The sequence below is a fragment of the Zeus faber genome (assembly GCF_960531495.2).
Source record: "Zeus faber genome assembly, chromosome: 5".
Classification (NCBI taxonomy): Eukaryota; Metazoa; Chordata; class Actinopteri; order Zeiformes; family Zeidae; genus Zeus; species Zeus faber.
This window is the reverse complement of record NC_137192.1, coordinates 36,733,288-36,746,178: the sequence shown is the minus strand read 5'-3', so window position 1 is coordinate 36,746,178 and position 12,891 is coordinate 36,733,288. Positions and strand designations below refer to the sequence as shown.

Below are 12,891 nucleotides of genomic sequence, written 5' to 3'. Positions count from 1 at the left end.
TGTTCACATGTTGACATCATGAGACCAAGACCACACCTACAACTGATCAACAGCACCTCGCCTGGCGAGGCCTCAAACAGGATGTTGTCAGAGGGAAGTGGCCACTGAGCTTAGAGTGTCACAGAGTGTCATCAGCAGCTTGTAACAGAGATACAGAGACTGGAAGAGTCACAGAAAGACGTAGAAGTGGACGTCCTTTGGCCACATCCCACACTGATGAGCGCTTCATTGTGAACAGTGCCCTGAGGAACCGCATGATGATGCCACTCAACTCCAGCCACATTTAAGGGAGGTGAGAGGCACCAAGTGTCATGTCAGACCATTCAAAACCGTTGACATCAGCGTGGTCTGCGTGCTAGACCACCTGCAAGGGCACCTGACCACACCACCAGGCACAGGCATCATGGTCTTGCAGGGGCCAGGGAGCGTTGACGCTGGACGAGGGACCAGGGGCCTCAGTGCTGTTCTCTGATGAAAGTGGATTCACGTGGAGCAGAAATGATGGAGACGTCAAGGAGAGCGCTACGCATCAGCCACTGTCACCAGACCAGCCTGTGGTGGTGGTGGTGTTACAGTGTGGGCAGGTGTGTCTGGTCAATACAGAACTGCCCTACACCTTGTGAATGGTGCAGTGACAAGCCCATACTACCTGAATGACATCATTCATCCAGTCATTGTGCCCCTGCATGAACAACACAGGCCTCATTTCATCTTCATGGACGACAACGCTCCAGCTCATGGAGGAGGCATCATTAGGGAACGGCTGCTGGAGACTGGGGCACCTCAAATGGAGTGGCCTGCACTTTCTCCAGACCTGAATCCCATAGAAAACCTATGGGATCAGCTGAGTTACTCTGTACCCCAGAACCTCAATGACCTGAGGGCCCCCTTCAAGAAGAGTGGGGGGCCAGGCCTCAGCAGACAATAAGTCGACTTGTGAACAGCTTGAGACGTCCTTGTCAAGCTGTAACTGATGCTCAAGGCCACATGACAAGTTATTGAGACGTTGACATTTGTTGTTGTGGTAAACCCACCACTGTTGTTGGCTTTTGTTTCAATACATTGTTTGAGATGAGGAAATCACCATTGTATCTTCTACTTAAATGCTCTACTTTCATTATATCATATCACTGGAGCGTCAACTTTTTACATTTTCCATCAATTTCAGCCGAAATACAAATATCCCAAACTTTTTGTGAGTAGTGTATGTATATGTATATATTCAAGATTCAAGAGGTTTATTCGTCACATACATATACATACTTTCATACATAGACATACTTTCATACATATATGTAGTGAAATGTAATGCAACAGATTGATTGTGTGATTACACACAATATGTCCTAGACTGAACACAGTAGCTACAGAAGAAAATTTCTTTCTACTAGACCAACTAACTGATTCCTAAAACGTAATACAGTAACTTGAATACTTAAATAATAAAATAAAAATATATAGAATAAAATAAAATAAAATAAAATAAAATAAAATAGAATAGATAAAGGAAATAGGCTCATGTATATGGGATACATATGTATATGGAATAGACTTATGTATATGGAATAGGCAATTATGTATATACAGATATGTGCATTAAAGTGGCATGTGAATAAAGTGAGGTAGTGTTTGTGAGATATATAGCACAGTATACAGTACGGCACAGCAATACAGTAACACCGAACAACCCAGTACAGTGACACAGTATGCGTTACAGTATGCTACATACAGTACAGAAGGTAGTGGAGCCTATGTGTGTAGATCCCATATATGTATATGTATGTGCAGTATGTGTATATATGTATATGTATGTTTGTGTATATATGTATATGTATGTATGTGTATATATATGTATATATATGTATGTATGTGTATGTATGTATGTGTATAAATGTATGTGTGTATATGTATGTATGTGTATATATGTATATGTATGTGTTTATATGTATGTATATATATGTATGTGTATATCTATGTATATGTATGAATATGTATATATATGTATATGTATGCATATCGGCAAAAAGTATTTAGTCAGCCACCAATTGTGCAAGTTCTCCCACTTAAAAAGATGAGAGAGGCCTGTTATTTTCATCATAGGTTCACTTCAACTATGAGAGATAGAACGGGGGGAAAAAATCCAGAAAATCACATTGTCTGATTTTTAAAGAATTTATTTGCAAATTATGGTGGAAAAGAAGTATTTGGTCAATAACAAAAGTTCATCTCAATACTTTGTTATATACCCTTTGTTTGCAATGACAGAGGTCAAACGTTTTCTGTAAGTCTTCACAAGGTTTTCACACACTGTTGCTGGTATTTTGGCCCATTCCTCCATGCAGATCTGCTCTAGAGCAGTGATGTTTTGGGGCTGTCGCTGGGCAACACAGACTTTCAACTCCCTCCAAAGATTTTCTATGGGGTTGAGATCTGGAGACTGGCTAGGCCACTCCAGGACCTTGAAATGCTTCTTACGAAGCCACTCCTTCGTTGCCCGGGCGGTGTGTTTGGGATCATTGTCATGCTGAAAGACCCAGCCACGTTTCATCTTCAATGCCCTTGCTGATGGAAGGAGGTTTTCACTCAAAATCTCACGATACATGGCCCCATTCATTCTTTCCTTTACACGGATCAGTCGTCCTGGTCCCTTTGCAGAAAAACAGCCCCAAAGCATGATGTTTCCACCCCCATGCTTCACAGTAGGTATGGTGTTCTTTGGATGCAACTCAGCTTTCTTTCTCCTCCAAACACGACAAGTTGAGTTTTTACCAAAAAGTTCTATTTTGGTTTCATCTGACCATATGACATTCTCCCAATCCTCTTCTGGATCATCCAAATGCTCTCTAGCAAACTTCAGACGGGCCTGGACATGTAGTGGCTTAAGCAGGGGGACACGTCTGGCACTGCAGGATTTGAGTCCCTGGCGGAGTAGTGTGTTACTGATGGTAGCCTTTGTTACTTTGGTCCCAGCTCTCTGCAGGTCATTCACTAGGTCCCCCCGTGTGGTTCTGGGATGTTTGCTCACCGTTCTTGTGATCATTTTGACCCCACAGGGTGAGATCTTGCGTGGAGCCCCAGATCGAGGGAGATTATCAGTGGTCTTGTATGTCTTCCATTTTCTAATAATTGCTCCCACAGTTGATTTCTTCACAACAAGCTGCTTACCTATTGCAGATTCAGTCTTCCCAGCCTGGTGCAGGTCTACAATTTTGTTTCTGGTGTCCTTTGACAGCTCTTTGGTCTTGGCCATAGTGGAGTTTGGAGTGTGACTGTTTGAGGTTGTGGACAGGTGTCTTTTATACTGATAAGGAGTTCAAACAGGTGCCATTAATACAGGTAACGAGTGGAGGACAGAGGAGCCTCTTAAAGAAAAAGTTACAGGTCTGTGAAAGCCAGAAAACTTGCTTGTTTGTAGGTGACCAAATACTTATTTTACCGAGGAAGTTACCAATTAATTCATTAAAAATCCTACAATGTGATTTCCTGGATTCTTTCCCCCCATTCTGTCTCATAGTCGAAGTGAACCTATGATGAAAATTACAGGCCTCTCATCTTTTTAAGTGGAAGAACTTGCACAATTGGTGGCTGACTAAATACTTTTTTGCCCCACTGTATGTATATGTATATATGTATATGTATGTTTGTGTGTATATGTATATATATGTATATGTATGTATGTGTATAAATGTATATGTGTGTATATGTATGTTTGTGTGTATATGTATGTATATGTAGATATGTATATGTATGTGTATATATGTATATGTATGTATGTGTATATATGTATGTATGTATATATGTATGTGTATGTATATATTTGTATATGTATGTATATATGTAAATATGTATGTATATATGTATATGTATATATGTATATGTATGTATATATGTGTATGTGTATGTATATATGTGTATGTATATACTGTATATATGTATGTGTATTTATGTATGCATGTATGTATGTATGTGTATGTATGTATATATGTATGTGTATGTATATATGTATATACGTATATATTTATATATGTATGTATATGTATGTATATATATGTATATATGTATGTAATATGTATGTGTATATATGTATACATGTATGTGTATGTATATAAGTATATATGTATGTGTATATATGTATATATGTATGTGTATGTATATATGTATATATGTATGTGTATATATGTATATATGTATGTGTATATATGTATATATGTATGTGTATGTATATATGTATATATGTATGTGTATGTATGTATGTATATATGTATGTGTTTTTCCTCCAGGAGGCAGTGGAAGCTGTCAGTGCCGCCTCTGAGGAGCAGTAGAAGCAGATTGAAAGGAATCGACTGGATCACTTCTCATCAAAGGACAATCAACTATATTAAAGTACATGATACACTGTACCAGATATAACCAATCAATATGAAACCAATCAATTTGAAACTGATCAATTTGATACTGATCAATTTGAAACTGATCAATATTAAATAAATCAATGATTGTGATATAAATGAAGAAATCCTGTTTGAGTTCAATAAAAGGACTTTGGTTTGAACGTCTCTGTTTGTAGCTGTTATACTATGTTATGGTATACATATATACACCGGTCCTCCTACTACTACTACATACAGTATATACTATACGTCTATGTTATAGTATATACACTGGTACTACTACTTCTACTACATAAAAACGATATGTCTATGTTATACAGGATTCACCGGAATTTACCATATTATGCAGATTCCACCTATATATCACTATCACTGTCTGTATATAATACTGGATAATACGGGATTATGCCGGATATTGTATATTATACAGGATTATACCAGATTATAACAGGTAGTGTATTATACCGAATTATACCGGATACTGGATTATACCGGATAGTGTATATCATACTGGATTCTAGCGGATTATACCGGATAGAGTGTATTATACAGGATTGTACCGGATTATCGCAAATAGTGTATACAGTATTATACTGGATTATATCGGGTAGTATTGTACCGGATTATTCAGGTAGTGTATATTATACCGCATAATACCGGATTATACCGGGTAGTGTATATTATACTGGATTATACCGGGTAGTGTACATTATACCGGATTATACCGGGTAGTGTATATTACACCAGATTATACTGGATAGTGTATATTATACAGGATTAAATCCGTGTAGTGTATTATACAGAATGATAACGGATTATACCGGATATTGTATATTATATAGGATTATACCGGGTAGTGTATATTATACTGGATAATACCAGATTATATCGGGTATTGTATATTATACAGGATTAAACCGGGTAGTGGATATTATACTGGATAATACCGGATTATACCGGATATTGTATATTATACAGGATTATACCGGGTAGTGTATATTATACTGGATTGTACCGGATTATACCAGGTAGTGCATATCATACTGGATTAAATCCGGGTAGTGTTTTATACAGGATGATACCGGATTTTACCAGATAGTGTATTTTTTACTGGATTATCGCGGATTATACTGGGTAGTGTATTATATAGGATTATAACGGATTATACCGGATAGTGTATGTTATACTGGATTATACTGGGTTATACAGAGTAGTGTATTTTACAGGATGACACCGGATTATAGCAGATAGTGTATATTACACCGGATTATACAGGATTATACCAGATAGTATATATTATACAGGATTATACCAGATAGTGTATATTATACCAAATTATACCGGGTAGTGTGTAATATACAGGATTATACTGGATTATACCAGGTAGTGTGTATTTTACTGGATAATACCAGATTATACTGGGTAGTGTAAATTATACTGGATTATACCGAATTATACCGGGTAGTTTATATTATACAGGATTATACCGGATAGTGTATATTATACAGGATTAAATCTGGTTTCTGTATTATACAGGATGATACCGGATTATATCGGATAGTGTAAATTATACTGTATATTACCGGATTATACCGGGTAGTGTATATTTTCCTAGATTATACCGGATTATACCGCATAGTGTATATTATACTGGATTATACCGCATTATACTAGGTAGTGTATATTATACCAGATTATACCGGGTAGTGTATATTATACTGGATTATTCTGAATTGTACCAGGTAGTGTATATTACACCGGATTATACCGGTTAGTGTATATTATTATTATTATTAGATTATAACAGATTATACTGGGTGCTGTATTATACAGGATTATACCGGATTATACCGGATAGTGCATGTTGTACTGGATTATACTGGATTATACCAGGCTGTGTATTGTACAGGAGTATACCGGATTATAACAGATAGTGTATATTATACTGTATTATACAGGATTATACCGGATATTATATATTATACTGGATTATAGCAGATTAACTAGATAGTATATTTTATACAGGATTATGCCAGATAGTGTATACTATACTGGATTATACCAGATTATACCAGGTTGTGTATTATACAGGATTATACCGGATTATACCAAATAGTGTATATTATACTGGATTATATAGGGTAGTGTATATTTACTGGATTATACCGATATAGTGTATATTATACTTGATTATACTGGATAGTGTACATTATGCTGAGTTATAGCAGATTTTTTTGGATAGTGTATATTATACAGGATTATACCCGATTATACCGGATAGTGTATATTATACTGGATTATACCGGATTTCAACGGGTAGTGTTTTATACAGGATTATACCAGATTATGCCAGATACTGGATTATACCGGATAGTGTTCTTTAAAAATATATTATACTGGATTATAGCAGATTATACTAAATAGTGTATATTATACTGGATTATATCGGGGAGTGTATATTTTCCAGGATTAAACCGGATAGTGTATATCAGGGGCCCCAAACTCGCGGCCCGGGGGACAATATTTTGTGGCCCCCTACTTGACATTAAAGTTAGGTGTTAGTGCGGCCCACGCCTTGTTCTCACACGCACCTTTTTGCCGAGTCGTTGCCCTGGATGTTTTATATATTTTTTATCACGTAGCTCAGGCTCGTCACAGCTTCCGGGGGTGTTTGTTGACAAGTTATCTGACGCGTTGGTCACTTGGTTGAAAGGTGATTCCGGAGCGACGACGTGAAGTCCTGTCACCCAGTGCAAGGCACAGAGGACTCAGGAAGTGGGCGGACTCAACAGGAGTAATCAGTGACCTCATAAAGACAGCAGAGTGTTGCAACGGGAAAGGGAAAAGAAGTTGTACTTTCTTTTGGAGTACTTGAAACCCTTTCTTTGTGGAATACTTGATGCGGCCCAGACTCTACCTCCAGCGGCCCCCAGGTAAATTGAGTTTGAGACCCCTGGTGTATATTATACTGGATTATACTGGATAGTGTGTATTATGTTTTATACAGGATTATATCAAATTTTACCGGATAGTTATACTGGATTATACCGGATTATGCCGGGTAGTGTATATTATACCGGATTATAGCGGATAGTGTATATTATACTGGATTATACAGGGTAGTGTATTATACAGGATTATACCGGATTATACCGGATATTGGATTATACCGGATAGTGTATGCTATACTGGATTTTACTGGATTATAATGGATAGTGTGTATTATACAGAATTACAGATAGTGTATATTGTACTGGATTAGCGGATAGTGTATAGTAAACAGGATTATACCAGATAGTGTATTCAATACTCGCAAAAAGTTAGGGATATTGTGCTTTCGGGTGAAATTACAGGATGAAGCTAAAATGCACTATAACCTTTCCAGGTGAACTTCATTTGACCTTCTCTAAACTTTTGAATGCACATGTCCAACTGTTCAATGTCTCAGTACTTTTTGCACAACTTGCTGTTCTCTAACAAGGAGCTGAACGGAAAAATTCACAACAGGTGTTTGATCCATGAATCCACCAATAAATGTCCTGGTTCAATTAGAATTGGTATTTAAACAGTCCTCTTCATCATGCTGTTCACATGTTGACATCATGAGACCAAGACCACACCAACAACTGATCAACAGCACCTCGCCTGGCGAGGCTTCAAACAGGATGTTGTCAGAGGGAAGTGGCCACTGAGCTTAGAGTGTCACAGAGCGTCATCAGCAGCTTGCAACAGAGATACAGAGACTGGAAGAGTCACAGAAAGGCATAGAAGTGGACGTCCTTTGGCCACATCCCACACTGATGAGCGCTTCATTGTGAACAGTGCCCTGCGCAACCGCATGATGATGCCACTCAACTCCAGGCACATTTAAAGGAGGTGAGAGGCACCAAGTGTCACGTCAGACCATTCAAAACCGTTGACATCAGCGTGGTCTGCGTGCTAGACCACCTGCAAGGGCACCTGACCACACCACCAGGCACAGGCATCATGGTCTTGCAGGGGCCAGGGAGCGTTGACGCTGGACGAGGGACCAGGGGCCTCAGTGCTGTTCTCTGATGAAAGTCCATTCACATTGAGCCGAAATGATGGAGATGTCAAGGGGAGCGCTACGCATCTGTTGTCACCAGACCAGCCTTTGGTGGTGGTGGTGGTGTTGGTGTTACAGTGTGGGCAGGTGTGCCTGGTCAATACAGAACCCATACTACCTGAATGACATCATTCATCCAGTCATTGTGCCCCTGCATAAACAACACAGGCCTCATTTCATCTTCATGGACGACAATGCTCCAGCTCATGGAGGTGGCATCATTAGGGAACGGCTGCTGGAGACTGGGGCACCTCAAATGGAGTGGCCTGCACTTTCTCCAGACCTGAATCCCATAGAAAACCTATGGGATCAGCTGAGTTACTCTGTACCCCAGAACCTCAATGACCTGAGGGCCCCCTTCAAGAAGAGTGGGGGGCCAGGCCTCAGCAGACAATAAGTCGACTTGTGAACAGCTTGAGACGTCCTTGTCAAGCTGTAACTGATGCTCAAGGCCACATGACAAGTTATTGAGACGTTGACATTTGTTGTTGTGGTAAACCCACCACTATTGTTGGCTTTTGTTTCAATACATAGTTTGAGATGAGGAAATCACCATTGTATCTTCTACTTAAATGCTCTACTTTCATTATATCATATCACTGGAGCGTCAACTTTTTACATTTTCCATAAATGGAAAATGCTTTCACCATAAAGCCAAATATCCCGAACTTTTTGTGAGTAGTGTATATGACTGGACTCTACCGGATAGTGTATATTATGCTGGTTTATACCGGATTATACCGGAAAGTGTATATTATAATGGTTAACCGGATTATACCGGATAGTGTATATTATACTGGATTACACCGGATAGTGTATTTTATGCTGGGTTATACAGTATTATACTGGATAGTGTATATTATACTGGTTTACACCGGATTATACCGGATAGTGTGTATTATACAGGATTATCCTGGATTATACCAGATTGTGTATATTATACTGGATTATACCGGATAGTGTATATTATACTGGATCATACTGGATTATTCCCGGGTAGTGTATTATAGAGGATTATATTAAATAATACCGGATACTGGATTATACTGGATTATACCGCATAGTGTATATTATGCTGGGTTATACCAGATTTTACCGGATAGTGTATATTATACAGGATTATACCAGATTATTCTGGATAGTGTATATTTTACTGGATTATACCGGATTATACCAGGTAGTGTATTATACAGGATTTTACCGGATTATACCAGATACTGGATTATACCGGATAGTGTATATTATACTAGATTATACTGGATAGTGTATATTATACTGGATTATACCGGCTAGTTTATAGTATACTGGATTATACCGGATAGTGTATATTATGTTGGGTGTGAGAGAAAAATGATTATGATTAACTATTTTGAATGAGGACAAAGGCCTCTACCTCCAGAAGGGGTTTTAATTCATTTGTCTCCGTCTCCCCAGGAAGCCCCCAGAGTTCATGGCAAGAGGAATGTTTGGCTCCTACAATGTCCATTTTAACATGAAAGAATCACATCACACTTGGCCCTGTTTACCTTCTATGGAGATGAAGAAACTCAGCAGGGGGCGCAGACTTGTTGGAGACCTCTGACCCAAACCACACACTGTTCTCCTGTATAAAGCCTCCTGTCTTTTCCTGTGATATCAGATTGATCCCAGCGCTGCTTTGGAGCAGCATTGAATCTTTGTCTTTATTCTGCAGATAAATAATCTTGAATATTCTCAGTTTTGTTTTCTTGTAGCGGGCAGATTAACCTCATCAATAATTGCTGAAGAATTTCTTCGACATGGGTTCTACTGGATTAAACCTGAATATGCGGGGTAGTGTATTTTATACTGGATTATAGTTGATAGTGTATAGTATACAGGATTATACTGGATGGTGTATGTTATACTGGAAGGAAGTGAAGCGGTGGACGAACCAATCAGAGGCTGCGCTTCAGGACGCACTCGCTGACGTAGACTGGGATGTGTTCCAATCAAGTTCCAGTGACGTCAGCGAGTTTACGGACGTAGCGTTGAGCTTCGTGGCTACGTTAGCAGACTGCGTCATTCCCACGGTGAAAGTTCGGATATTTCCAAACCAGAAACCATGGGTTGATAAATCCATCCGCTGCGCTCTGAATGCTCGCACGGCCGCTTACAACGACGGACTTGTATCTGGCAACATGGACAATTACAAAGCGGCGTCGTACAATCTGCGGAGGGCGGTGAGGGACGCCAAACGGACGTACAGAGACACCGTGGAGCTGCAGATGGAGCGGGGGGACACAAGACGCTTGTGGGAGGGGCTGCGAACAATGACTAACTACAAGAGCAGCTCCTCCCCAGCCACGAGTGTGGACGCCTCCCTGGCCAACCAACTGAACTCCTTTTATGCGCGGTTCGAGTCTGGCAGCAGCACCGCTAGCTCGCCGGCTAATTGGAGTTACACCGCTGGGGACGAGCGCGCACTCTCAGTGTCCGTGCACGAGGTCAGGAGGGCTTTGATGCGGGTGAACACCAGGAAAGCTGCGGGTCCAGATGGCATATCTGGGCGAGTACTGAAGACCTGTGCTAACAAGCTAGCTCCCGTGGTCACCACAATATTCAACATCTCCCTGGCTGAATCAGTGGTCCCGTCCTGCTTCAAGAGGTCCACCGTCGTTCCTGTCCCGAAGATCGCCTCTCCAACCTGCCTGAATGACTACCGTCCGGTGGCCCTCACCTCGGTGGTCATGAAGTGTTTGGAGAGGCTGATTAAGGATTACATCTGCGCCTCCCTCCCCCGCACCTTGGACCCGTTGCAGTTCGCGTACCGGCAGAACAGATCCACGGATGACGCGGTCTCCCAGGTACTGCACACCACGCTCACGCACCTGGATGGCCAGAAGGGGGCCTATGTGAGAATGCTGTTCATTGATTATAGTTCAGCTTTCAACACCATAGTTCCCACCAGACTGGCTGTCAAGTTGCAGAAGTTCGGACTGAATACTCCGCTGTGTGCCTGGATCCTGGACTTCCTCACAACCCAGCCCCAGGTGGTTAGGATGGGGAAGCACATGTCCAGCTCCCTCACCCTGAATACAGGATCCCCCCAGGGCTGCGTCCTCAGCCCCCTACTGTACTCCCTGTACACACATGACTGTGTGGCCAGGTCCAGCTCCAACACCATCATCAAGTTTGCTGATGACACCGTGGTCGTGGGCCTGATCACCGACTGCGATGAGAAGGCCTACCGCGAGGAGGTGGCTGACCTGTCACTCTGGTGCCAGGACAACAGCCTCCACCTGAACGTCAGCAAAACTAAGGAGCTGATTGTGGACTTTAGGAGAGGATTACAACCAAGGACGCACACGCCCTTGGAGATTAATGGGACTTCTGTCGGCAGGGTGAGCAGCTTCAAGTACCTTGGAGTCCACATCACAGAGGACTTAACATGGACTTTACAAACAGACACTCAGGTGTGGAAGGCGAGGCAGCGTCGTTACCACCTCAGGCAGCTGAGGAAATTCCGGGTCTCGGTGAGAATCCTCAAGTCCTTTTACTCTGGAGCGGTGGAGAGCACCAGATATTGCAGGCAACATCACTGCCTGGTTTGGGAACTGTACTGCCCTCCCCTCCCTGCAGGAGTTATACACCAGGAGGTGTAGTTGCAGAGCTGCAGGATCATGAAGGATCCTCATCACCCCAACAACGGACTGTTTCAGCTGCTGCGGTCGAGCAACAGCCTCCGCAGTCACACAGCGAGAACAGAGACTGAGACTGAGTTTTTTCCCACAAGCAATAAGAACTGTCAATGCTGACCTCACCAGGGGTCCTAACTGAGCCATGCACTAGGCTCCACTACCTACTGTACTGTATGTAGCATACTGTACAGCATACTGTCATTGTTCTGGGTTGTTCGGTGTTACCGTATTGCTGAGCCGTACTGTTGTATACAGTGCTGTATTATCCCACAAACACTACCTCACTTCATTCACATGCCACTTTAATGCACATATCTGTATATACATAATTGCCTATCCCATATACATAAGTCTATCCCATATACACAAGTCTATCCTATATACATAAGCATATTCCCTTTATATCTTCCAATTTATTTTATTATTTTTTATTTTATTCTATATATTTTTATTTTATTCTATAAATATTCGACTTACTGTATTACGATTTAGGAATCAGTTAGTTGGTCTAGTAGAAAGAAATTTTTCCTAGGACATATTGTGTGTTATCACCGGGTGCATTGCATTACATTTCACTGCATATATGTATGGAAGAATGTATGAAAGTATGTATTTGTATGTGACGAATAAACATCTTGAATCTTGCATCTTGAAACTTTGTCTGGTGACAATCTTGAATTATACCGGATTATACTGGATAGTGTATTTTATACTGGATTATAGCGTATAGTGTATATTAGCCATGATTATATCA

The 12,891-nt window shown here is 40.8% G+C and overlaps 1 protein-coding gene across 2 annotated transcripts in view; it reads left to right on the top strand.

Annotated features, from left to right (window-relative positions):
* stab1 (stabilin 1) overlaps positions 1 to 4,556 on the top strand; it is a 95,890-nt gene extending 91,334 nt beyond the window's left edge. For both annotated transcript variants that reach the window (XM_080001370.1, XM_080001369.1), the window contains one exon: positions 4,281 to 4,556. In XM_080001370.1, coding sequence (XP_079857496.1) covers positions 4,281 to 4,322 — 42 coding nt within the window. In that variant the 3' untranslated portion in view covers positions 4,323 to 4,556. The remainder of the gene's footprint in view (positions 1 to 4,280) is intronic.
* The last annotated feature ends 8,335 nt before the right edge of the window (positions 4,557 to 12,891 follow it).